The 27,365-nt window shown below is 42.2% G+C and overlaps 1 protein-coding gene across 12 annotated transcripts in view; it reads left to right on the forward strand.

The window, feature by feature from the left end:
* ssbp3a (single stranded DNA binding protein 3a) overlaps nt 1-27,365 on the forward strand; it is a 164,121-nt gene that overhangs the window by 123,624 nt on the left and 13,132 nt on the right. For 2 of the 12 annotated variants that reach the window (XM_048538873.2, XM_048538871.2), the window contains exons 6-11: nt 7,832-7,912; nt 11,203-11,262; nt 16,064-16,130; nt 16,214-16,287; nt 17,840-17,928; nt 18,245-18,293. In XM_048538873.2, the coding sequence (XP_048394830.1) occupies nt 7,832-7,912; nt 11,203-11,262; nt 16,064-16,130; nt 16,214-16,287; nt 17,840-17,928; nt 18,245-18,293 (420 nt within the window). The remainder of the gene's footprint in view (nt 1-7,831; nt 7,913-11,202; nt 11,263-16,063; nt 16,131-16,213; nt 16,288-17,839; nt 17,929-18,244; nt 18,294-27,365) is intronic. The other 10 variants (XM_048538875.2, XM_048538872.2, XM_048538878.2 and 7 more) reach the window with 5 other exon arrangements.

Below are 27,365 nucleotides of genomic sequence, written 5' to 3' on the forward strand. Positions count from 1 at the left end.
ATTCAAAATCGCAAAAATTGCTTTATTCGTGTAGTTAGAACATAGAACAGTACAGCATCGTATAGACCCTTTGGCCCACAATGCTGTGCTGACCTTTTACCCTAATTCAAAAGTCTATCTAACTTCCACCTCTAGCTTATACTATTATCCAGATGCCTATCTAATAGCCGCTTAAATGCCCCTAATGAGGCCGACTCGGAACCTGCTCCAGCAATGCATTCCACGCCCCGACCACTCTGAGTAAAGAACCTACCTCTGACGTCTCCTCTGTATATATCTCCACTCACTTCAAAACTGCCCCCTTGTAATAGCTACCACCACTCTAGGAAAAAGTCTCTGGCTGTCTACTCTATCTATACCTCTGATCATTTTGTATGCCTCTGTCAAGTCACCTCTCATCCTTGATCATTCTAAAGAGAAAAGCCCTACCTCTCAACCTTTCCTCATAAGACCTTCCCTCCAATCCAGGCAACATCCTGGTAAACCTCCTCTGTACCTTTTCCAAGGCTTCCACATCTTTCCTGTAACGAGGTGACCAGAACTGGACGCAATACTCCAGATGTGGCCGAACCAGGTTTTTGTATAGCTGGAGCATAACTTCACAACTCTTGAACTCAATCTCCCTATTAACGAAAGCTAATACACCGTACGCTGCCTTAACAGCTCTACCCACCTGGGTGGCAGCTTTCAGGCAACTGTGGACATGAACCCCAAGATCCCTCTGTTCCTTCACACTGCCGAGAATCTTTCCGTTAACCCTGTATTCTGCTTTCAATTTTGTCCTTCCAAAATGAATCACCTCACACTTTTCAGGGTTAAACTCCATCTGCCCAGCTCTGCATCCTAATTATGTCCCTTTGTAATCTAGAACAGCCCTCTGCACCATCCATAATTTGACCCACCTTCGTATCATCCGCAAACTTGCTAATCCATCCTTCCGCTCCTTCATCCAAATCATTAACAAAAAACACCAAACAGAAGAGGACCCAGAACAGATCCTTGTGGTACACCACTTGTAACTGAGCACCATGTTGAATATTTTCTGTCACTACCACCCTTTGTCTTCTAAGGGTCAGCCAATTCTGAATCCAATCTGTTACATTTCCCCCGTCCCATGCTGCCTCACTTTGTACATGAGCCTACCATGGGGAACCTTATCAAACGCCTTACTTAAATCCATGTATACCACATCCACTGCTCTACTTTTACCCACGTGTTTCGTCACCTCTTCAAAGAATTCAATAAAGTTTGTGAGACGTGATCTACCCCTCTCAAATCCGTGCTGACTATCACAAATCAAACTGTGCCTTTCCAAGTGATCGTAAATCCTGTCCCTCAGAGCCCTTTCTAATAATTTGCCCACCATTGACATAAGACTAACTGGCCTGTATTTTCTGGGGTTATTCGTATTTCCTTTTTTGAACAAAGGAACGATATTTGTGTTTTCAATCTTCCGGCACTATACCTGTGGACAGTGAGGACGAAAAGATCATCAGCAAAGGCCCTGCGATCTCTTCCCTTGCTTCCCATAGAATCCTTGGCTCTAGCTTACCAGCCTGTTTCACACGGCCCTCCCCTACAACTAGGTGCCTCTCGGTTGTGAATACTGAAGAAAAGTATTCATTAAGGACCTCTCCTGTCTCTTTAGGCTCCTTGCACAAATTCCCTTTTCAATCCTTGATTGGCCCCTTTCTCTGGTCATTCCCTTTTTCCTGATGTACGTGTAAAAAGCCTTGGCGTTTTCCTTGATCCTATCTGACAAGATTTTTCTCATGCCCCCTTCTAGCTCTCCTAAGCCCTTTCTTCAGCTCTTTCCTGGATAACTTGTATCCCTCTAGAACCTTTTCCATTCCTTGTTTCCTAAACCTTAAGCATCTATTACATTAGCCAAGTAACTTAAATCTGTGACTCATTACTAACTCTCCTACAAGCAGAAACATATGCTTCAAGACCCTGTCAAAATGCTTAATGGCTTTGAATGCCTTTTTAAATGATGATTTTTACTGCTTTAAGAATGAGAATTCCAGATTCTGTGATCTTTTTGCGTGAAGCTCCTCATATCTGATATTTTGAAAATCTTCTGTGGGAGCAGAATAAAAAGACAAGTGTGTTCAGGAAATGAAATGATTTGTGATCACTATTTCATCACTGTATGTAGACTGGGTTAAGTTTGTTAAAGATAATTTTTCTTCAAATTAGAAATTTTAATTAGAGCCTCTTGCACAGCTTTTAGCTGTGTCCTTTATCACTGCCAAACGACGTTTGAAGGAATAGATGCTGCTTGTTGTGATCGGCATCATGTCAGAACCTCAGGAGGATTTTTATAACAAACACGCCGCCAACTCACCAGAGAGCAGGTTTAATAGGGCCACATAATGGAAAAGGAAAAATGACATTCAGCACAAAGCCAGCAGGCAGATGTGTTAATTATGCAAGTGCAGGAAATATGTAAATTGGTATCAATCTCACTTGGGGTAAGAAATTCCATAAACCCCAGAATGGGACTCGTTGAAATTATTCCTCCATCTTAGCCAATGGATGTGCTGGAGAAATTAAAACCAGAGAAGGAATAAAACATTCTTTAGTGTCCAAGTGAGATCAGAAACATGGTGTTATACCACAAACAATATTATTAAAATTTACCAGTATGATTACATCCCAAAGCAACTATATTGATGGAAGACACTTCTGGACATCCTGTGTTCACAAAAAGTGTTATGCAAATACTAAATACTGGAGCAGTTCTTGAGAGTTATAGGCTTGTTGTAGGGTGATAATATTCACATTTGTAGAAATCTAAGTGTGAATTGTCTGCACTGTACACTCATAGAATAAATGAACCAGTGGATGAAATTGTTAATATGGAGAAGAAGATAAAGAGCATGGTTTTACAATTCTAATTTCCGTCTTTAGCTACTCAACACAGATGCAGGAATGCTCCTTGTAGGAGTAGAAATTTAGTTTCCCTTGCCCATTGTCACTGCAAGATACTTTACTGATGACTCTTAGAGGTTTGAGAGCAGCTTTAATAGTGACTTTGAGAGAAGATTTTCATGTGAATGCAATTCTCATTATATAACTGCATGATTTTTTTTTAAAACATGCAGCTTTAGATTCTTCATCTCTAGAGATGCTGATTCATGCTGGAATGTTTTTCCATTGACTCGGGGTGTTCCCGTATATGAATATGGGTGATAAAAGTTGGCATGCTTTTTAACTATTTGGGCATTGTAATGGTCATGACTGTGCACATATTTCTCTCTCAATATAATTAAGCACTTTGCATTTGTACACTTTTTCCAACTTAAGCTGCAACATCCATGTTTATAATGAAAGCTGGTTGTGTAAACTTGTTGCAATGTAACTGCACCATTCCTGCCAATGGAGATGCTGCAATGCTACGGAATGTAATTGAATCATGCAGAGTTTACATTGTTCCCATTGTAACTATACACAGGAATTTACCACAGAATTCCTTGTGAAGGAACAATATTTTGAACCTTAAAAGAACTAACATGTGATGATTTAAATAACTTCTGCCCTAGACTAAATCCTTTTCACCTTCAAAGGATGCTTGGTTTTGACTGTCTTTTGTGTAGTGTCACAGCAGATTAATTAGTATATATTCTCATTCTTGCAACAGCTATTAGACAGTGATGTTACAGAGTGGACATTGTGCTTCCTTGATCATTATCTCAAGGAGAGTTGTTACACTGATACTTCAGCTTACAGTCAACTTGGGACAAATGGAGGATGGAAACTGGCCAATTCCTAGATGTGATGGACCAGGCAGCACATTTGGCAGTGTGTTCAATCACTGAGCCACAGACAATAGCAATCAGATTTTCTTTTTTCTATGAAAACTAGCCATGCAGAGTTTGAATGGGCCTTGAATTGGTGCTGCTTTTTGACAGTTTGTTTTTTTGAATTATGAGCATCTTTAGAGTCAAAAATTTTGGCTGCTGCATGTATTTGTAGGTCACTTCCTTGGTACTACAGAATATTGGAAGTGTCTTCGTTCTCTCCTATGTGCTGTCACCAGTGAGCTGCCAAGCACTGTCGGCAGTTCTACACTACATCACCAAAGGTGCCAGTCGTCATTTGTGAACCCAGATAGTTAAATTTAGCAAGTTCTACTGTGTGAGGGTATTACGGACACTTACATGGTGATACATTTGTGCATAAATGCACCTTCCAATAGCATAACTGGACGCCTAACAGTGCCACCTCCACTCAAACAGGTTGATTGGCATCATCATTGTCATTTCCAACCCTGCATCTCCCCCCCCCCCCCCCCCCCCAGATTGGACTGTCATTGTGCTTGGTTTCTAGATTTTCATGGTAGATGTAATTATTTTCACTCTCTTGCTTTTTGTTTTAAAGATAATTCACTATGAACTGAAGGCGTATCTAATGTTTGTGGTGTACTTTTTGTATAATCCATGGGAGATTTAGATCTGATTTGCTGGAATTTGGAAAGTTTTAGGCTGCAGCAATCGGATTTTCTTTTTTCTCTATGAAAACTAGCCATGCAGAGTTTGAACCTCCACTGATGAAATGGAAAGTTGCTCATAAATCAATGTCTACTGCTGTGTTTGCTATACATCAGCAGTTAGTCTGCAGCATGTTGAATAACAAAGCAGCAAACCTCATATGCCAACACTGCCCCCTAGTGCTTTTATGATGCACTGCTGAAGAAGTGAACAATAGAAACATTATATAAATTTGCGCCGGTCCTGATGAGAGTTTTGCACCAGTCTGAATGTTTCCAAAATCTTTTTTGTGGAAAGAGATATTAAATACAATACTTAGTAGTGTACACATTGCGCACACTCTGTAGGAAGGGTCAGTGGGTCAGCGAGTTTAAATTGTTCCATTGCCAACTCAGACTTAATGTTTCACTGCCACACGCATGTTTGCACTTCTTACTAATGGGACTGTTGTGTTTTAGTGTGTGTAAGTGCAGTAGTTTTTGCAAAATATACCACAATACCAGAGTACACAGGACCAGAATATGTTGATGCTAGCGATTGCCAAAGTATCTCTGATTTAGAACTGCTTCGACAGAATTTTTACAGGAGGGCATACTGAAATTGTTTAATGGTTAATGAAAACACTGAATGCAAATCTATATCACTTTATCCGTATTTGATTATTTTTCAGACAGTTTACACTGTTTCAGAATAGAAAAGTAATTAAACATGAACAGGATCGTAATTGCTAAGTGAGTTTATGTAAGCATCGGTCTGTCAAATATGGACCAAACTTGGGCACCGTTTCACCTGAACTCTGACCATACTTCTCTTGTAATGCACTTCATAAAGGTGACGCAGATTTCAAAATTGAGCTTGTACTGCAAACACAAGGCTACGTGTACATTGTGTTGTCTGTTTAATATCATGTGCAGGGCTGTTTCTGCATTGTCTGTGTTAATATGTGCATTGTGCTGCATGTTGGATTCTCTATATACATTGTGCCATGTGACCCAGTTACTGCAAGATTGTGTTGTACTTCGTTTGAAATTAGACTGAGCTGGTTTCAAAATGGTGAGGTCATGTGATCAGTTCCCTCTATCCATCACTGGTCCATAGTTAAAATGGTTTTCTGAACATATTTCTGACCATGCCCCTCCCCCTTCCCCCATGCACACCCATTCCAATATTCCAAACTGGAAAGTTGGCTTAACTTGCAAAAAAAGATGTTTATTTTAGAAATAAATTGTCTTTAATTTATGAACTCGTTGAATGCTCTTGTAATCTGAAACCAGTTGCATTCCTTCTAAAATTTGCTTGTCTCATGCATCCTGTTTCTCAGTGTCTCTATAAAGATGCAGTGCTCGGTGTTTGAAAACAGCATCTCCAGGGAGGCTTTGAGGAAGTAGAGAGCTGGTTTTTTAAAAATGCTTTTGTCATGCAGACAGCTGGCCCTCCCCCCCTTGCGAAGTGAGTTTGCAGGAGGATGTGCTGTTTGTTGAAATGTTTACTTTGCTGCATCTGCAGTTACATTATCCAGGAAGTATCTGTCAGAAGTATCAGTGCAAGAGGTCACCGTAGCCGTGAGGTTTTGATTCACGCCTCAGAAATTGCTCCCAATTGGAAGGCTTTGCAAGGTCTTGGATTTCCTGGGAGGTAGTGCCTTAAACAGTTTGTTCAAATGTTTGTAGCAGATACATTAATGTTACAAGTAGCTCATGCAGATAAGTCTTCAGGTTTATTGGAGCAGCCAGTCAGTTAACTCTAACATGAACATGTCGATTAGAGCATAATCAGTATTGTGTATAGAATGGAGAAATAGATTTGTAATCTGCCTCATAGAATGTCTCGAAGTATATTTCTCAGAATAAATCTTGTAGGAAAGAAGTATTCTGTTTGAATTTTGAAGGTTTACATTTCCAATAAAATATGTTGTAGTTTGTTTGATTCAAACTTGTTTATCTTGGTGAGATGAGAGAAATTGACTTTACCAGGATGCTTTTAATTTGAAAGTTCAGTTCAGTTCACATAACCCGTTCCCATTCTTTGGGAACAGGTTTCTCCATCTTGTTCTTTCTCAGTGGACTTTCTCTCCTGACACTACGACAAGTAAAATGTTCATTATTTTAAAACACAAATTGGTTCAGTGAGTAAGTGCACTAGCTCTTGTGTTAGTGACACCTGAAGTATACAGATCAGGAAAATGCTCACTTCTCTCCCAGGCCTCTGTTGACGTGGTCGGCCTTGGCTTGGGCAGGAGTTGCACGCTGATAAGTGGCAGCACTGAACTAAGTAAGGGGGAATAATGTTAGGGTTTTGTTTATGAGCGTTTTGTAGGAGCCTTACTGGAAAGTATGGATAAGATGGAGCTGGGTGTTGTTGTCAAGCAGTAGGATTAAATAGCATGTCAGTTTACTTTAAGGAACCATGTCCCATGAGGAGGAGGAGGAGGAGGAGGAGTAAGGAGAAAGGACATATTTCCATTAGACGTCGAATTATCAGACCACTTCTAATGAATTAACGTGAAGCAGTAAAATTTTTAAAAAATATTTGTTGAAGGCAACTGAAGGCTGTAGTCAGTGATTGCTCCTATTTCTATGGAACATGTTTACTTTTTGAAAACTTCACGGTTCTGCACAAGCTGAAAGTTAATTGACCGAATTGACAAGGTGAGAGGGGGGTACTTTTTGGTCTTTGGTTTCTCTTTCCCTTCTGTTTTTAAGAAAGTGTTAAGATACCAAACTTGAATCACAGAATTTTTTAAAAAGCTGAACCTACCAGCAAGTGTAGCGACTTTCTGTGAAGCTGCTTCTTGTAAGTCGAGAAATGGAAGTAGTTGGCTCAGTCTCAAACTAATTGGTCCAAAAGCTTTATTTACCACGTTTCGACGGGAGTCTTTTAATGAAATGATGAGATGTAAATTCTGTAGTGTGTTCCATTCTCACCAACACAAAAGAACTACAGGTGCAAATGCATTCCGGCTTCATTAACTTCCACTCCCTTTTAATTTGCGTAATTTCATTTTCTCTCTTGCTCGTTGCTGTTAATTAGGGCATCCTCTAATCAGTACTATTTATCACAGTGGTACTCATGTTTGGTAAAGCTGCTTTGCAGAAATGCTAAATGGCTAATTAATGTCTGTTAATTAAGAAAATTGCTCGTGGTAACAAGCTACATTGTCGCTGGCAGCAGCCTAGACACTAACACTTGTTGAAAGCACAAACATGGCAGGTCTGCAACAGCTGTTACACTTCTTTTTTTTAAAAAAATCTTTGAGTGGCTCTACGGTTCTCCGAGCCTTCTACAACTTGATGCGCTGACGCTATAACCCCCCTCCTCTGCTCTCTAACCTCTCGCAGGGACCCCCAGGTTCTCAGCCCTCGCCACATACACAGCCGCCTCCTCACAATCCTAACAACATGATGGGACCCCACAATCAGGTAATAAGCTGGTGCAATTGCTTGGGTTCATTTTAATTCAAATGGCACAAGAGTTTCAACATTCGACTAATGATTTGACTTTGCTTGCTGTCGTCTTATGTACGAGACTCCGAATCAGGTTGTCCCCAGAAGTGAAACTTCCATTTAAGGCTCTTCGAAATTAAATGGATTTGTTTGAGCTTAGGGCTGATTAAAAGCCATGCTTTTTTTATTAAAAATTGGGTTTTCTCCCCCACTACTCCACACACCACCTTCTGAAGGTGTGCTTGAGATGTGGTTGGTGTATTGTTGGTTTCTCTCCAATAATGTGCTCATTGGCCATTCCGATCCTTAGTGAATGTGAGGAGGTTGTTTGCCTCTGGAAGGCATCACAGCTGAGCTCTGTCCTTCCCTGCCATCTATTATTGAATGCACGTGTTCCTCCATAATGACCAGTACAAAGCGAACAGAAGCAGGAGCACTGGCTGATTTCTGTTCTCCCAACCTCGCCCCCTCAACCCTGCTTCCCCACTCCATGCATCCCCTCAAACACCCCTTTTAGGAGTACCACTGATGCTTTGCCCAGCACAGTCCGTAACCTTGGATTTGTTAGTCCACATGATTCAGCACCATCCCATATGGTGCAGTTATTCACTGAGCCATTGGGCAGGGTGCGACCCTTGTCTTAAACTGGGTTATGTTAAGTCAGTCTGGATCACTAGCGTCATGGGAACATGTGCTACTTCAGACACAAGGGCCAAATATTTTTGTTTTTGTGCGGTACTGACCTCGCGGTCAAGACTACATGATCCATGGGAGTTAGGAAGGTTCACTCCTGGGATAACCCGGTTAGCCTTTTCTATAATTTTTCCTTCTGTGATTGCAGTTACTTTTATATGTACTCAACTTAGTGAGTAGATCACCTCCCTGATACTGGACCTGTGAACATTGCCATTTATTTGTAAGCATGTTCCAAGTTTCTGTGTTTGAAATGTTGACAGCCAAGTTACGTTATTGTGTATATGTCTGTGTGTATATGTGTCAATATGCAACGTGCAATTCCTGTTCATAGCATTCTTGCGGATTGTTACATTGCCTTACTCTGCAGTGTTGAAGAATGACATCACACTGTTGCAATCAAGTTCTTAGTCAGAGTTCCTCAGCCAGAGTCCATTATATTGAGAAATCATTGTCTGCAAAATTGTGTATTTTTAACTTGAGTTGAATCCTTTAAACACGAGTCAGATGTCAGCCATTAATACTCTTGATTATCCGTTTATAAATATGTATATGAATACAAATTTGTTAAACTAAAAAACTTAATGTCCTAAATTATTGGTGATTACGAATAAACAATCTTTTCTTTATTCCAGCAAGAAATTCAAATTTGTTTGTAAATATTATTATTCCTTCTTCATTCCTTCTACCTTTTGGCTGCTGCAAACTGCCCTGTAAGAGGTGGCCAAGAGAAGCCAGCATTGTTTGCAAAATCTCCTTGTCTTTCTGGGAGATGGTTGACCAAGTTTCCAAGAATGTCTTCACAAGAAAATTGGTTAACTGTATAGTTGTAAATCTTGATCAATTGTATGCTGAAATTGAATCCATAAGTGGATACTTTACATTTAATTGGGAGCCCAGAATTCTGTTTTTGTTTTGTATCTTTTTAAAATCCTAAGAGTTCCTGAATTCTCAGTATTTTGGCTTTGTTTAGATTTATTTATTGAGTGGAAATGTCTGTGCAAATATCTATTTAAATAAATCTGTTCGTAAAATTGCTAGTTTACAGTTCACTTCAGTTTTGAGAAGTTAGAGTCATCGAGTCATAGAGATGTACAGCACAGAAAACAGACCCTTCGGCCCAACTCATCCATGCCGACCAGATATCCCATTTAACTTAGCCCCATTTGACAGCATTCGACCCGTATCTTTCCAAACCCTCCCTAATCACATACCCTACAGATGCCTTTTAAATGTATCAGCCTCCATCACTGGTTCTGGCAGATCTTTTAAAAAATCAAAAAGAACCCACTCTAATCACTATTGTAGACTTACAAACACAAAACTAGCCACTTAGCTGCTCCCCTGCTGTGATCTCCCCTCACAGGTTTCTCCAAGGTCAACTGAATTTCACTATTTACTTTTCTGAGACATTCCCTGATGTCCTGAGGTACTTGAAATCAAACCACAGAGGCAGTTACAGTGAAAGTTCACTGCTGAGCCAGACAACACTGTAGGTTTCTTTCTCCATTGATTCACTTCCCACCATGTGGTCATAGCCTTTGTCTCCCTTCCTCCTCCGTTTTTTAAAAATGCCATTGTTTTGATGTTTTTATCCTAAAGTTCCAAAACAATATGACAGTTTATAAAACAGTAATTACTGCTCCTAGAATTTGAGGAAATCTGCTCCAACACTGAAAATACCTCAAAGATAAAAGGAGGGGCTCTTGCAGTTACAAATTTCTCCCCATCCTCTCCTTTCTTCGTAACTGATCCATTATTGAGTTTCACTTGACCTGTTGATCTTTTGCAGCTTTACAGATCTGAACGTCCTAAAGTTTTTAATTTTAGCAACATTGGCCCCTCAACAGTGGCAGATCCCTTAATTTGCCAGGTATCAATACGTGAGCCGTTTTACTGTTAGAGCACTTCTGACGATTGACCACGTAATAGGTTGTTTAATTATTGCAACCAGTTTGTTACTGTATGCATCAAGATGGTTCAAAGTTTAAAAACTACAAGGACCTTTTCTCCACCCACACCCTCTTCCGCCTCCACACCAATCTTTTTTCCTTTGGACGGTCAGAAGTTGAGTTTCAGGCTACAATATCTAGTCAGACTGCTGTCTTTTCTATGGTCTTTCACCAGGGCATTTGAAGGGAATTTGAGATTTTTAAAAGCATAGCATGTTTAAAAAGTGAGTTATGATTTTCCTTTCTATGGCATCACAAAACCCTCATAATTTTGGTCCAGATCCAATGTACTGCCAAGGATTCGATCAACTGATTTATTCCTTCAAGCGATTTCACAATCTCGCTCTTCATTTTCTCCATGAAGTTCTTTATGCAAAATTGTTGTATTTGGATAGCAAATTCTGCTGTCCACTCAGCAAGTTAAGGAATTCAAAGTGTTTGTTTTGCTATTGCACCTCACAGCAGGTCACTTTGCAATGACTTTGATAATTTATTTTACTGTTGCAAGAGTTTACAGGTTTCAAACTTTTTGATTTTTTTATTAAAAAGAACTGACTACGTAAAAACAAAATGTTAGAATTTTAGCTGATTGTAGATTTAACCAATTCTATGTGATTGCAGCCTTTTATGTCACCGCGATACGCAGGAGGTCCAAGGCCCCCTATCAGAATGGGAAGCCAGGTACTGTACCAACTGTTTGTCTCACTGCCACAATTGGTGCTCCCATCCTGTATATGTATTTAGCTAACTGGCTTGTCGAGATTGTTTAATGTGGAGGGAGTGACCGAAAGTTTGGAAGTAGAGTAGGCAATTCAACCACTCAAGCCTGTTTTGAAAGCTTATGAGAGTGGAACTTCTCTAACTCCATCTTTTTTATATTCTGTCAGCAAAAACCAAATGATCTCAGGAGTAAAATTATCAATTGAGCTACCGTCTCTCACTTGTAGGAGTAGGTTTGACATTTTTACTAACTTTCATTCGCACCTCTTGCATGCAGAAATTATCTGGCTTGTCTCCTTATTAACCTGGCTGATTTTCAGGCTGTGTTCTCCTAGAGTCCAATTGTCAGCAGAAAAGTTTCTTTTTCTATCAAAATCCTCAACCATTCTATCAAATTATCCTTCAACTGCCTGACCTCCAAGGAATGCAAGTGAAGCTAATGTGTCCTTAACTCTTGGTTTCTGGGAATAATTTCTATACAGTCTGTGTGCTTTTCAAGCCAAACACATCCTTTCTCAGATGCACTACTCGGGCTGTATGCAGTGCTCCAGATCCGGTCTAACCAGGATTTTGTTTAGCTGTAGCAAAACTTTCTCCTATTACTGCTCTGGTCCTCTTGATGTAAAGGCTAGCATTGCATCCTTTTTGTTTGATTATTGCTTTTACATTTTAGAAATTTATGGCTGTGGATCTCTCAATGTGTTTCAGAGATCCATTGTTCTTAACTTGTTATCAATTAAATAATATTGAGATGTCTCCATTTTGGCTCAAAATGGTTTCCTTTATTAAACATGAGTGGTGTTGTGCTTGTCAAATCAATTGTGAAATTTTGTTCATTATATTTCTTGTACCAACATTGAATTGTATTCACTTGGCTTCAATGTCAGACTTGTAAAGACATGGAGCTGTATGCTGTATTTTGAAAATTAACGTCAGTGACACCAGTTCTCCATCTGAATTTCGAACTGTGGGACAAATGATCAAAGTGAAATTTTACCTCTGTAATTTAACTGAGGAATGTTGCTTCCAGAAAATATATGCTGAAATGTGTGGCAGAGTATCTGTGCAGCAGTAAAACCTCTAAGAATTTAAGCTGAAAATCTGGTTACAGAAATGGTTCTCCTTAGTTACTTCATTGTTGGTATGTCTTGTTGGGACTTGAAGCCAATACTATGGAGAAAATGTTCAATTTCTCTCAGCTGGGAACTTTGGTGTCTAGTCAGTCAGATTGTTGCTGTTTGTGGTTTGTAGTGCCTCCACTGAAAGTACTACATTGTAGTGCCCAGGCTTGTGAATGTTGTACCCGTGTTATCCCAAACTGCTCCCTGGTCACCCTTGGAGAGACATGTTTCTGGGAGCAGCAGAGAGCAGTTCCAGTACCTCTTCAAAAAAACCAATCTTTGAGTTGAGGCAGCGTTAGGAAGTATTGAGGCATCACAACTGAGTGATAGTAACCACCTTTTACTTTTCTGTAACTCAATGTTCAGGATTGTGAAACTTCACAATTTCAAAACTAGCATACCATTTGCTACCAGGGCTATTTGATTATGGTCTGTTATATCTTTAACCAGAATTTCTTTTTCTTCCTCCTGCATTTCTTGCCCTGCCATGCCATGAATGCTTCCCACCACCCCCCCCCCCCCCCCAACCCAAAAATGAGGAAAAGTTTAATTTCACCAACTAGTGAAATCAGTAAATTTGCTGGACTGTTTTTAAATGCCTTTAACAATGTTAAACCGATGCATCTTCTTTAAAAACATCTAAATGGTAGAGGTAGCAGGAACTGCAGATGCTGGAGAATCTGAGATAACAAGGTGTAGAGCTGGATGAACACAGCAGGCCAAGCAGCATCAGAGGAGCAGGAAAGCTGACGTTTCTAGCCTGGACCCTTTTCTGAAGGAGGGTCTTGGCCCGAAACGTCAGCCTTCCTGCTCTTGTGAAGCTGCTTGGCCTAAATGGTAGAGGTGTTGTTTTTCTCTTTCTGTCATCCTTTTAATTTGGGATGCTTCTTCTGTTTATCAGTTAGCAGTTTAAATTTCCAGGGAAAGAGCAGTCCTTGCAATGTGCTCCTATTTCCAAAATCCTGTGACCAAGTGAAACACTGCTTTCGTTTGCCTTTGTTGTACCAAACTCATTTGTTTGTTGCTTTAATCGATGTTAGTTAATAGTTACGGTATCATTGCCAGACACCCCACACTCCTTCCAGGAAGGATCAAATAACATTAGCTACAAGCCTAATCTGTCTTTTCTATATGAAGTGAACTTGATATTACCAGGGGTTATTCTTAGAAGGCATCTGAAGCTGCCAAAACTGTTTACTATCAATTAACTTGTCACATTCCTACTGGAATGTTCACTGACTATCTCTCAGAGCGCAGTCCTCGTGCATATTGTGGACTGTTGGATATACAGTGGGATTGCCTGAATGATATGTCCTATTTCAGTCAGACCACAACAGACAATTACCAAGCCATTCCAGATCAGATTAGTTTTGCCCATGTCTAACTTTAAAAGCACCTTGCTCTTGTCGAGAGAGTGGAATAATTCAGCTGGAAAGTGGGATATGAATTCGGAGTGATGCTGAGTTTGGTTTGGTCTGCAATTCCAAAATTAGTTTGGCCATGTGTACAATATGCATAACATTGTGCAGACACCTGAGTGGAAATTCTCCTGTGTGAGACAGAGATGAGCCTTCAATGGCTCCAGGTAGTATCATGAGTATTGCTTCATTAGGAGAATTACTTTGCTATACAGCACTGCACCGGAGTGAGCATATTCTGGTGACTAGCGTACACAGTAAAACTAATAGGATCGTAGCAACAGAAATGAAAACTGTAACTGAAGAATTCACTATTTTGTTGTGTGATTGTGCAAAGCTTACATGTTAAGCTTTTTGAGCAAATCTTGCTGTCAAATTTGGAGAAAAATCTATTCATGTAATTTTTTAAAGTATTTACTTTAAGATATATATTCTGAAGCATTTAGTACAAGGTGCACCCGACTAGAGTTATTGCTGAGTTCACGATTCTGCATTAATACACTATTTGCTGTGCTGCCAAAATAATTTCTGACCAGATTTCCTAATCCTTAAGTTTATTTGGATCTGCAATGGCTTGAAATCATATCTTTTTTAGGAGAATTTTTTTTTTGATAATGGGTCTTATCCATAAAAAGATTTGGGAGTTCTAGTCCAGGATTCTCTCAAACTTGCAGGTTGAGTCAGTAGTCACGAGGGCAAATGCAATATTGGCATTTATTTTGAAAGGACTCTTAGAGGCCCTAAAAGGCTCTGGTCAGGCCACATTTGGAGGATTGTGTGCGGTTTTGGGCCTCATATCTCAGGGAGGGTTTAGTGGCCCTGGAGCGGGTTGAGAGGACGTTCATGAGTAGGTTTCCAGGAATGAAAAGCTTAACATATGAGGAACTTTTGAGGACTCTGTGTCTATGCCTGATGGAGTTGAGGAGGATGAGTGGGGGAATCTAACTGAATACCGAATGGCTTGGACACAGCGGATGTTGGGAAGATCTCTCCATTGTTAGGAGAGCCAAGGACCTGAGAAAACAGCCCTAGAGTAAAGGGAAGACCTTTTAGATTGGAGATCAGGAGAAACTTCTTTAGCCAGAGAGTGGTGAATCTATGGAATTCACTGCCTCAGAAGGCTGTGGAGGCTAGGTCATTGAATATATTTAAGATGGAGATAGATAAGCTCTTAATTGTCAAGGGAATCATGGGTTATGGGGAGAAAGTGGGGAAATGCAGTCGAGAAACTTAATGGTCATGATTTGAATAGTAGAGCAGACTTGAGCTAAATGACGTTATTTCTGCTCCAATGTCTTATAAATTATAGAACTTCTAGGATCAGATGCATGCCACCCAGTAATCTTAACACATCGTTCATATGCATTTTCTTTATTAAAAATAAATTTCCGAATAATATCTTTGATCCTCAGCCTTTTCTTTTTTAAAAACCCAAGACCAATCTTTTTTCATTTTGTCAATATTTTCATTGTTATCTTCTACTGGAATTAAGCTATGACAGATCCCCAACTAATTCAATTTGGAGTTGAGCCTTGTGGACCAGGGAGGTGTACGTAATTCTACAGTCACTACTTGATTATTGATCTGAGCAGTAAGAGACACGTGCGTGTTCCATTGACTACTGAGACTCTAGATGAGGCTAAATGGTGTCCCACGCTATCAATTTCAATGATTCCACAAGGCAGGGACGAAATCTGCAAGAATTCCTATGCCAAATTACGATACGATGCGATGCAATGCCTGTTAATGGAAAATGTTTATTTTGAGATTAGAAGAGTGCAGGATTGGATTGGTTTGTAATTTTCCCAACAGTTCAAACAGCCAACTTGCGTATTACACTGCCTAGATGAGTTTGGCAAAGTGGCATGTAGCTTACGGTACCATATACCAGAAATAATCTACACTCTGGACAAGAGAGAAGAAAACTGGAGTAGAGTTGGGGTCATCGTGTGTGTGCGTGTGTGTATATAGTTACTTTGTTATTCAGTTTTCTGTGCAAAGCTGTTGGCTTTTAGTTTTCCATATTCCATGCATACGCACACAGTTGTAAAGATTGCTGTAAACTGGAAGGATATGTATCAGGACCACTTGGGATGTTTTTGGTTGTGTATTTACTGTCTGTTAGCTCTCCTTCCTCCCACTTTACAGCTCATTCATAAGCAACCGTGTACATCTCCATAAGAACTGAAGTGATGGTATTAGTAATGTTATAATTGTTTTCAGCCCCCAGGTGGTGTTCCAGGTGCACAGCCATTGCTACCCAACACATTGGATCCCACGCGACAGCAAGGTGAGATATGTTCACAGTCTGCTTAGGTGTTAAAGATATTTCTGGGCCCAGCATGTGTAAATAGTTTCTCCTTCCTTCTCCAGGGCACCCTGGTATGGGTGGACCAATGCAGAGAATGAATCCTCCCCCGCGAGGAATGGGTCCTATGGGGCAGCAGGTAGGTGACAGAGGCTGCAAAGTTTCAGTTTCTGGTCTTTGAATGTAGTGTTCTATCAGTTTTGAAGCACCAAGTTAATTTTTGTATCCACCAATTGACAGTCAATTAGCTGCCTCCTGTTTTGCAATTTCTCTGTTTCCACAATGAGTTTTGCATTTTGTGTTTGGGTTGTATAGGTCAGTTGTAAGGTTCAACCTGCTTTTGTTGATCTGAAAATGCAACAATTGTTCACAGTACCTCTGAGAGAGCAGCAAGCAGAATCACTACTTCCCTGTCAGATTTTCCTCACTAGATATTGTACATCCTTGCGTCAGAAGTGGTGATTTTTGACTCCCACTCCTAAGTGTTGAACACATGACCTAGGCTGAGCCTTCAGTGTCAGACTGAGACAGTGTTGCATAGCTGGAGGTGCCTTGAGATGTTAAGCTGAAGCCTGATCTGCCCCCTTAGGTAGACTAATAAATCTGCCATAACGTTATTCCATGCATTCTCCAGGCAAGTATTTATCCCTCAACTAATGCCACCCAAGTGGCATATCTGATTATTTATGTCAGTGTTGTTTGTGTTGTATCGTGCTGACTGTCTCCCTTTTGTCTTGTGTTCATTACCTTCCACTGTCCAAAATATTATATCCCAAACCCTATGATGTAACAAATCTATTTTTGTATCAATATTTGTCCTTGCTAACTTGCACTAATTGCTGCTTAATGTTTTGATGTCCTCATCTTCACAAGTTCCTTCATCTCACTCCATCCTATCTCTGCGACGTCCTCTAACTTAATTCCTCTCCCATGTTCTTCAGTATTCTCTCCTAGCTCATTCATTTGTCTTCTCCTGTGACTAGTGACAGAGCTTTTACCACCCCGCCGCCCCCACAGCTCAAATTTTTTGAATCCTTGTTCAGTTCTTTTGTGTGCCTCTTTCAAAACCCGTCTTTGTGTCCAAACTTTTAGTCACACCTAAACGCTTCCAAATGGTATTCTGTTCCTCTCGCTAATTTACTAAAATGCCTTGGAATATTGCATTTTTTAAACGTGTTTTAAGGTGCACATTGTTGGGTAGAATTGATAGTTAATCTTGCCACTTCTCAGGACTTTTTTTTTCGTCTGAACATTTTTAGTTACATTAATGAAAATTCAGTGCCTGCGCAAAATTAATGTGCAGTCTCTCAATACTGCCTGTTTAATATTTTCGCTGAGTGTTTGTTGGGATCAAATAGCAAAGTCAGTAAAAGGCAAAATATTTAGTGAATGGGAGTACAGGAAAATTACTGTGGTGATTTGTGAATTTATTGGGTATGTGATTGACTTCAATCCCCATTGCTACTGAGACTGGGAATGGTGGGGGTGGAGTAAGATGATGGAACCAAGTCACCGTAGCATTGTAACATCCAGCTGAGTATGCAATTGCAGCAAAATATTTTTGAGTCAGACCTTGTTGATTTCAACTATTTTGAGCACAAGTCTTGGGACCTGTACAATAACTTAACAACTAATATTCTGTTTTTCTTCCCTTCCATCCCTTTTCTCTGGTTTTCTTCTCGTTATGGTAGTCTGATCCTTGGTTATCATTGCAGAACTATGGCGGTTCAATGCGACCTCCACCCAATTCGATAGGTCCAGGCATGGCTGGAATGAACATGTAAGTCTGTTTGTGTTCAGATAAGTTATTGATAAAAGCGGGGAAAGTTGGTTTTGAACTCTCCTAATAACATTGATCACTTTGCAAGACATGATCATGTTCTTCTCAGGAAAGTTAAATACGTTTTTGACTTTGAGTTTCAACCTCTTGAAAATTATTATTATGGGTAAATTGAGTTGTGCTGTATCTTAACTTGTAGCAAAGGCATCTAAGGGATTTGGAGAAAACAACTACAGACTTAGTGCTGTAAGAACAGGGTGAGTGTGCTAATATGTTGATAAAATAAGTGGAACTAAATGATACACTTTTATTCCAGGGGTCCAGGAGCTGGGCGACCATGGCCTAATCCTTCCAATGCTAACTCAGTAAGTAGTACAGTATTTACCACGCAAGTAGACCTTGTGTCCCAACAGTGGTTATGCTGTACTTGAGCTTCCATCCATCCCTCTCTAATCCCACCATGTCCTTCTATACCTTTCTTCCTAATTTGTTTATCCAGATTCCCCTGATATGAACCCACGTACATTAGTTGTTGAAACTACTGTCCTTGATAGTGAGTTCTGCATTCTAACAACTGTCGTAAGCTACTCCCGCAAACCGTGTTGGGTTTATTAGCTCAAGTGGAAACACTTTCTAAGTCTATCCAACCAAATCCTCCTCAACCTTGCAAGATAGCTATCAGTTTGCCCTCAGGAATGTGTTCTGTTTCTACCTGTTGATTTCATGTAAAGTGTCCTTTTCATATATTCTTGCATATATTCTGTATTTAATTAAAGGGGTTTTTGTTAGCACATTTAAAGAAGGAAATCAAAACTTGTAGTAACATAGTTTATGAAACAATTATTGTGCATTGATTGCACAATTTCCTTCTAATGCATGCCACTCTTTTTATGGCGTAAACATTCGGTGAAATGCATGTGTTTTGCAATGACCCATCAACTTTCATAAGGAATTGGTGGAAAAACTATTCATTTTGATTATTAATCCTTAGGGAAACTTTTTTATATTGATTCAGGATGTATTCAAACAAAATGTTACCTGCATCTGCCCATTATGATGAGCTCTTCATTTATTAGTTTCCATGTACCATGAATACGTTCGGCAGTCCAGCAGGAAAAATTATTACAGATTACTTTTCCAGTAGGAGGTAATCATTCTGTACTGTATGACCTTTCTCATCCTACTTCCAGTTTCTACGTGTCATGACTCTGTTCCCTTGTTTCCATCATCAATTCCATTCACATTTCACCAAGTAGCAAGAGAAAAAGATTTTGTCATTCTTAAGTTGTTTTTGCAATTGTTGTCATGCTTTGGGTTCCATCTCATGCATTTTCTGCAGTTTCTGACTTTAGTGTGAATTCCTTCCACTGAATACATTTGATGAATCTTGTAAATCGCTTCCATAGTGGGAAGATAGAACTGTTTCAGATGCTGTTAAAATCTAAAATGGCTAAACCGCCAGTTCCTTATTGATTTTTAGATGCAGTGAGGGTTACTTTGATCCAGCCTTTCCTTTGCCAGGCTGCTTGATGAACTGTTCCATGATATGCTTGGATCTCCAGCAAAGGCCCCCTATTTATTGAGAACTGAAACTTTTGCTATTAGCCAAGAGCTATCATACTTGCCACATAGCAAGTGCAGTGTCCCTGCTACAAATAAAATTATTGTCCATGTAGTTTTGTCCTTTTTATCAGTGTTGACAGAAGAGTGCCTTTCATAGAAAATATGTACAGTAACAGGCAGTCAGCATTTACATGGCTCTCCATTTTGTGTGTTTAGCTTCCATTTAAATGCATCTGTACTATTCACCTCAACTATTCTATGCACTGGCATGCTGCACAATTGAACCACTCTTTGGAAAAAGATGTTCCTCATGGATTTTGTTTTAGGTGTATTAGTGACTCTTACTTTCATGGATCTTGTTTTAAATGAAGGTCCTGATGTTGACACCAAACTGTTTACCCACATGATCTTTACACATTCTGTACATGGAGCTTTCCATATCTGACAGGGATTCACCTGTACAACCTCCACCCTGGTCTACTATATCCGTTGCTCTCCGTGGCCTCCTGTACATCAGTGAGACCAAGCACAGACTCGGTGACCAATTCGTGGATCATCTGTGCTCTGTACGCTTTATTCAATAACACCTTCTGGTTGCTGTGACTCCCCCGTCTTACCCCTTGGGTGACATGTCCGTCCTGGCAGCCTCTAGTGTCACAATGATGCCACATGCAAACTGGAAGAACAACAGCTCATATTCCCCCTTGGGAGCCTATAGCCCGATGGCCTCAACATAGAATTCACCACTTTCAAAATCTCTGCACCAGTGCTCTCATCCCAAGTCCAACCCTCTCTGTCATCCCTACCTTACTGACCTGACTTAACCTGTCCAACTCCTTTCCTGCCCATCTGCCCCATCCTTCTCGCTGACAAATCCCCAGTACTCCTACTTGTATCCACCTATTGCCATTGTACTTAGCTTACCCCTCCCCCACCCTTGTCCTGCTGAAGGGTCCCGACCCAAAGCGCCAATGCTCCTGCTCTTCTGATGCTGCCTGATCTGTGCTCCTCCAGCTCCACACTGTATTAACTACATACGAAGCTTTCTTGATTCATGCTTCACTCAAGGATCAGATTACTTCTGAATGATTCACAAAATCAAATGATGATTTGTGCGCTTTGGAGCTTCTAAACATTATTTCTGTCTATGACATGTCTTTGAGCTACTTATTCTGAATATCCCAGCTCTAGAACATTGTTTAATTAATTTAATGTGTAAAAACAGCTGGAAGAACTGATTTTCTTTTTCCTGAAACTGTCCGGTGCTCTCACCCACCTGCAAGATGAATAGGTGCTTTTATAACTCGAGTGTCTGCAGTGGTAATGATTCCTGCAATGATAGCAGTAGGAAATAACATTTTCAGGTAGTTACCCCACTGATGGGTAGGTGAGTACAGATCCTTGGTATTATGTAAAATGTGGTAGAGGATGCAGCTGATAATCTTCTGCTTAGTTAGTTTGTGACGACTAGAGTAACATGAAAAGTGCCATGATTGATGCGACATCAACTCGCATCGATTAGATGAACTTAAGTCCTACTCCAGAGACTGGCGCTTAAATCATGGCCAGTACTTCAGTTTGTACTGTGTGGCAGCACTTGACTATTGATGGGTGGGGTGGTGTGGGGGGGAGCGTGATTGGTTTGCGGTGGTGATACCATCTTTCAGGTGACACATTAAACACCAGGTTCAGTCTGGCCTTGGACATAAAAGATCCTATGACACTAGCTCAACAGTAGTCCTGACCATTATTTATCCTTCAACCTATATCACTGAAATATGTAATCCAGTTGAAAGGGCGGCACGGTGGCTCAGTGGTTAGTACTGCAGCCTCACAGCATCGGGGCCCAGGTTCGATTTCACCCCTCAGACGACTGTTGCTGTGGAGTTTTCATATTTTCCCCTGTGTGGTTTTCCTCCTGGGTGCTCTGGTTTTCTTTCATAGTCCAAAGCTAAATTGCCTGTAATGTTCAGAAATATGCAGGCTAAGTGGATTAGCCATGGAAAATGCAGGGTTATAAGGGTGCAGTAGTGGAGTGGGTCTGGATGGGATGCTGTTCAGAGGGGCAGTGTGGATTCAATGGGCTGAACGGCTTGTTTCCACATTGTAGGGATTCTGAGATTACCACGTTACTGTTTGGCAGATGCATTGCTTTCATCAGTCAATTTTATGATGACTGAAGCTGGAGAAGTGCAGCTGTTACTCCAGTCTCACTACTCCATCGGTCATGACAAAATACACTTTCCAGTCACCAAGATAGCCAATTAAGTAACTTGCATCAGATTTTAAAGAATTTTTGACCAGGTTTCTTAAGTACTATTATTGGCTTCTTATCAAAACAGTGTATTCAAAGAAGATATAATAATCAGCTAGAGAGAAAAAAGATTTTTCTGCCCAGCTTGGCTCTCTGCAAAACTTTGGCCAATTGGTTATTTTTGAATGCAAAAGGCTGATGTGTAAATTCTCGTTTATTTGTTCATTTTTGTTGCCGGCATTTATTGCCTGTTCCTAGTTGCCCAGGAGAGGATGGCAGTGATAATAGGAGCTGCAGATGCTGGAGAATCTGAGATAATCAAGTGTGGAGCTGGATGAACACAGCAGGCCAAGCAGCATCTTAAAAGCACAAAAGCTGACGTTTCGGGCCTAGACCCTCCTTCAGAGATGGGGGAGGGGGTGAGGGTTCTGAAATAAATAGGGAGAGAAGGGGAGGTGTATAGAAGATGGATAGAGGAGAAGATAGGTGGAGAGGAGACAGACAAGTTAAAGGGACGAGGATGGAGCCTGTAAAGGCGAGTGTAGGTGGGGAGGTAGGGAGGGGATAGGTCAGTCCGTGGAGGATGGACAGGTCAAGGGGGTGGGATGAAGTTAGTAGGAACGAAATGGGGGTGCGGCTTGACGTGGGAAGATGGGATAGTTGAGAGGAAGAACAGGTTAGGAAGGCGGGGACGAGCTGGGATGGGAGGGGAGATTTTGAAGCTTGTGAAAGTCACATGGATACCATTTGGGCTGCAAGATTACCAAGTGGAATATGAGTTCCTGTTCCTGCAACCTTCAGGCAGCATCGTTGTGGCAGTGCAGGAGGCCCGGAATGGCAGGGGGAGTTGAAATGGTTCGCAACCGGGAGGAATAGTTGCGGGTACCCGTGGCAGCCACCTTTATCTGTAGGAAGTGGGAGGGATCAAAAGAGAAGTTGTTGAGGGTGAGGACAAGTTTGGCTAAGCGGATGAGGGTGTCAGTGGAGGGGGACTGGTTGGGCCTGTGGGACAGGAAGAAGTGGAGGGAACGCAGGTGTATAGGGACTGGACGTCTGTAGTAAAAACGAGGTATTGGGGACAATCTCCTCAACCTCTCCACCCCTCTCACCCACACCAACCTCCCCCCGCAGAATGTGCAGCCCTCCGTTCCAATCCCAACCTCACCATAAAACCTGCGGACAAGGGAGGCACAGTTGTAGTATGGCACGCTGATGGCACCTGGCCTCAGCGATGTAGACAAGTCTCCAACACCACCACTACTGCCCCCGGATCATGACCCCACCCCCGAGCACCAAACCATCATCTCCCAAACCATCCACAACCTCATCATCTCAGGTGACCTCCCACCCACAGCCTCCAACCTCATTGTTCCCCAAACCCACACCACCCGCTTCAATCTCCTTCCCAAAATCCACAAACCTGCCTGCCCTGGTCGACCTATTGTCTCTGCCTGCTCCTGCCCCACCAAACTCATCTCCAGCTATCTGGACTCCACTTTTTCCCCCCTTGGTCCAGGAACTGCCTACCTACGTCCGTGACACCACCCACGCCTGCCACCACCTCCAGAACTTCAAATTCCCCGGTCCCCAACAGCTCATTTTCACCATGGATGTCCAGTCCCTATACACCTGCGTTCCCCATGCAGATGGCCTAAAGGCCCTCCATTTCTTCCTGTCTCGCAGACCCGACCAGTCCCCCTCCACTGACACCCTCATCCGCCTAGCCAAACTCGTCCTCACCGTCAACAACTTCTCTTTTGATTCCTCCCATTTCCTACAGACAAAGGAGGTGGCCATGGCTATCCACATGGGCCCAAGCTATGCCTGCCTCTTTGTAGGTTACATGGAACAGTCCCTCTTCCGCACCTATGCTGGTTCTAAACCCCAACTCTTCCTCCATTACATTGATGACTGTATCGGCGCTACCTTGTGCTCCCACGAGGAGGTCAAACAGTTCATCCACTTCACCAACACCTCCCACCCCAATCTCAAGTTCACCTGGACCATCTCCAACGCATCCCTCACCTTCCTGGACCCCTCTGTCTCCATCTCAGGCAACCACTAAGAAACTGATATCCATTTCAAGCCCACTGACTCCCACAGCTACCTAGAATACACCTCCTCCCACCCATCTTTCTGCAAAGATGCCACCCCCTATTCCCAATTCCTTTGCCTCCACCGCTTCTGCTCCCAGGATGAGGCATTCCATTTCTATACATCTCAGATGTCCTCATTTTTCCAAGGACCGCAACCCACTCCCCACCCCACCACCACAGTGGTTGAGAACGCCCTGGACTGTGTCTCCCACACTTCCCGCAACTCATCCCTCACACCCCATCCCCGTAATAACAACCAAAAGAGAATCCCCCTAGTCCTCACATACCACCCAACCAACTTCCAGATGCATCGCATCATCCTTTGATATTTCTGCCATCTGCAATTCTGACCCCACCACCGAAGACACATTTCCCTCCATCCTCCGTCTGCTTTCCGGAGGGACCACTCTCTTCGTGACTTCCTTATCCACTCCACACTCCCCTCCATCCCCACCACACCCGGCACTTACCCCCTGCAACCGCAGGAAGTGCGACACTTGCCCCCACACCACCTCCTTCACCCCCATCCCAGGCTCCGAGAAGACTTTCCATATTAAGCAGATGTTCACCTGCACATCTGCCAATGTGGTATACTGCATCCGCTGTACCCAGTGTGGCTTTCTCTACATTGGGGAAACCAGGCGGAGGCTTGGGGATCGCTTTGCAGAACACCTACGCTTGGTTCGCAATAAACAACTGCACCTCCCAGTCGCGAACCATTTCAACTCCCCCCTCCCATTCCACAGACAACATGTCCATCCTGGGCCTCCTGCACTGCCACAATGATGCTACCTGAAGATAGTAGGAACAGGAACTCCTATTCTGCTTGGGAACCCTGCAGACCAATGGTATCAATGTGGATTTCACAAGCTTCAAAATCTCCCCTCCCCCACTGCATCCCAAAACCATCCCAGCTCGTCCTCACCTCCCTAACCTGTTCTTCCTTTCACCTATCCCCTCTTTCCACCTCAAGCCGCACCTCTATCTCCTACCTACTAGCCTCATCCCACCCCCTCGACCTGTCCGTCCTCCCAGGATCGACCTATCCCATCCCTGACACCCCACCTACACTCACCTCTACAGGCTGCATCCCTGCCTCTTTTATCTGTCTGTCTCCTCTCCACCTATCCTCTCCTTTATCCATCTTTATCAGACTCCCGCTCTTTCCCTATTTATTTCAGAACCCTCTCCCCCTCCCCCATTTCTGATGAAGAGTCTAGGCCCAAAACGTCAGCTTTCCTGCTCCTAAGATGCTGCTTGGCCTGCTGTGTTCATCCAGCTCTACACCTTGTTATCAGAGGATGGCAGTGAGCTGCCACCTTGAGCCGTGGCAGTACTGGGAGTGAAGGGTCGCCTGCAATGCTGTTAGGAAGGAAATTCCACGATTTTCACCCAGCAACAATGAAGGAATGATATAATTCAAAGTCAGGATGGTGAGTGGCTTGGAGGGAAGCAATACAGTTGGTGTTGGTGATCCTATGTCTCTCCTGCCTGTGATCTTCTAAGTGGTAGATTTCATGGGTTTGGAAGGTGCTTTCAAAGGATCCTTGGTGAGTTACTGCAATGCACTTCTTGATAGTTCAAGCTGCTGCTGCATTGTTTCAGTGGTGAAGCAGTCTTCTTTGCCCTAGATTGTGTAAAGCTGCCTGACTGGTGTTGGTGTTGCACTCATCCAGGCAAGTGGTAAGCATTCTATCACATTCCTGACTTGTGCCTTGTAAATGTTAGTCAGATATTAGTAAGACAGGAGGTGAGTTATTTACTGCAGAATTCCTAGCCTCAGACCTGTTGTAGCTATAACATTTTATTTGCCTGGTCCAGTTCTCTACTGCTTTTCAGTGGTAACCCACCAAGATGATAGTGGGGTATTCTGCAATGGCAATGAATATCAAGGTTTACTGGTCAGATTCTCTTGTCGGAGGGATAGCCATCACCTATCCAAAGAATACTGAACGTTGTGCAATTATCGGTGAACATTTGACTGCAAATTGGAGGGAAGTTCATTTGAAGCAGCTAAAGATGGTTGGGGTGAGGACACTCCCCTGAGAAATTCCTGCAGAGATGTCCTGAGTCTGAGATGATTTGATCTCCAATAACCACAGCCTTGATCTTTTGCACTAGTTATGACTCGAGCCAGGGACTGTTTGCCCCTGTATCACAATGACTCCAATTTTGCTTGGGCTCTGATGCCACACTCATTTTAATGTTGCTTTCATGTTAAGGACAGTTACTCGCATTATTTCTGGAGGTCCTGTTCTTTTTGTCTACATTTGGACCAAGGCTGTAATGAGGACGAGAGCAAAATGGACCTGGTGAAACCTCACGTGAGCTTCAGCAACCAAGCTATTCCTTTTGCAGGTGCTAATTGAATAGTGCTGTTGATGACCCCTTCTGTCACTTTGGCAATCATTGAAAGTAGACCAACCCATCGGTAATTAGCCAGTTTGGATTTGTCCTGCTTTTGTCCAGCATATCTTTCCAGGCAGTTCGTCACTGTCTATTACCTTTGCAGTGTCCATTGTCTTCTGGCATTTCTTGAAACCACGTGGAGTAAATTGAATTTGTTGAAGACTGGCATCTGAGATTGTGTGGGCCTCAGGAGGATGCTAAATCTTCTGAGTGGAAGATTGATGCAAATACTTCAGCTTTGCCTTTTGTACTGATGTGCTGGACTCCTCAATCATTGTGGTTGTGGATATTGGTGGGGCCTCCACTCCTGTCAGTTTGTATGATTCTGACTGTGGCAGGGTCGTGAGCTTAAATTTGATCTGTTGGTTTTAGCTTCGCTTAACTCTACTGCTTGCTGCTTCTGTTCTTTGGTATGTAAAGAGTCCTGTGTAGCTTCACCAGCCTGATTGCTCATTTTTAGCTACATCTTGTCATCTGACGTGCCCTCTCCACTCTTCGTGGAGCTACTGTTGATCTGTTGGCCTGATGGCTATATTAGAGTGGGAATATACCAGACGATGAGATTACAGATTATGGTTGAATGCATTACTGTTGCTGATGGCCTACGGTGTCACATGGAGACCCAGTTTGGAGTTGCTAGATTTGTTCAAAATTAGTCCTATTGAATTCATTGAAGGCTAAACTCACTGCAAAGTCACACCTGCCTCCGTAACGACTGCAGTGGTCACTCATACATGCTCCTTTGGACAGATGCATTTGTGACATGTGGATTGGTGAGGATGCAGTAGATGTTTCCCTCTTGTCGGTTTCCTCATCAATTGCCACAGACACAGTCCAGCTGTATCCATTAAAGCTCAATCAGTAATGATGCTACTGCACCACCCCCAGGACACTGAAGTCTCCCACCTAAAGTATGTTTTGTGCCCTGTCCACACTCAATACTTCCTTATGTGCAATATCTGATTAATCCCCCAAAGAGTTGTGTTCAACAAGTTGTTTTTGGCCCCTGTAGGACGTGATGCCATGAGACTTCAGAGTACCTGCAGTCAGTATGGAGACTCCTGGAACATCTCTTGTCCCAATTATAAATACTGTGCCATCACCTCTTGTGGATC

Source organism: Stegostoma tigrinum, chromosome 8 (genome assembly GCF_030684315.1).
Source record: "Stegostoma tigrinum isolate sSteTig4 chromosome 8, sSteTig4.hap1, whole genome shotgun sequence".
Taxonomy (NCBI): Eukaryota; Metazoa; Chordata; class Chondrichthyes; order Orectolobiformes; family Stegostomatidae; genus Stegostoma; species Stegostoma tigrinum.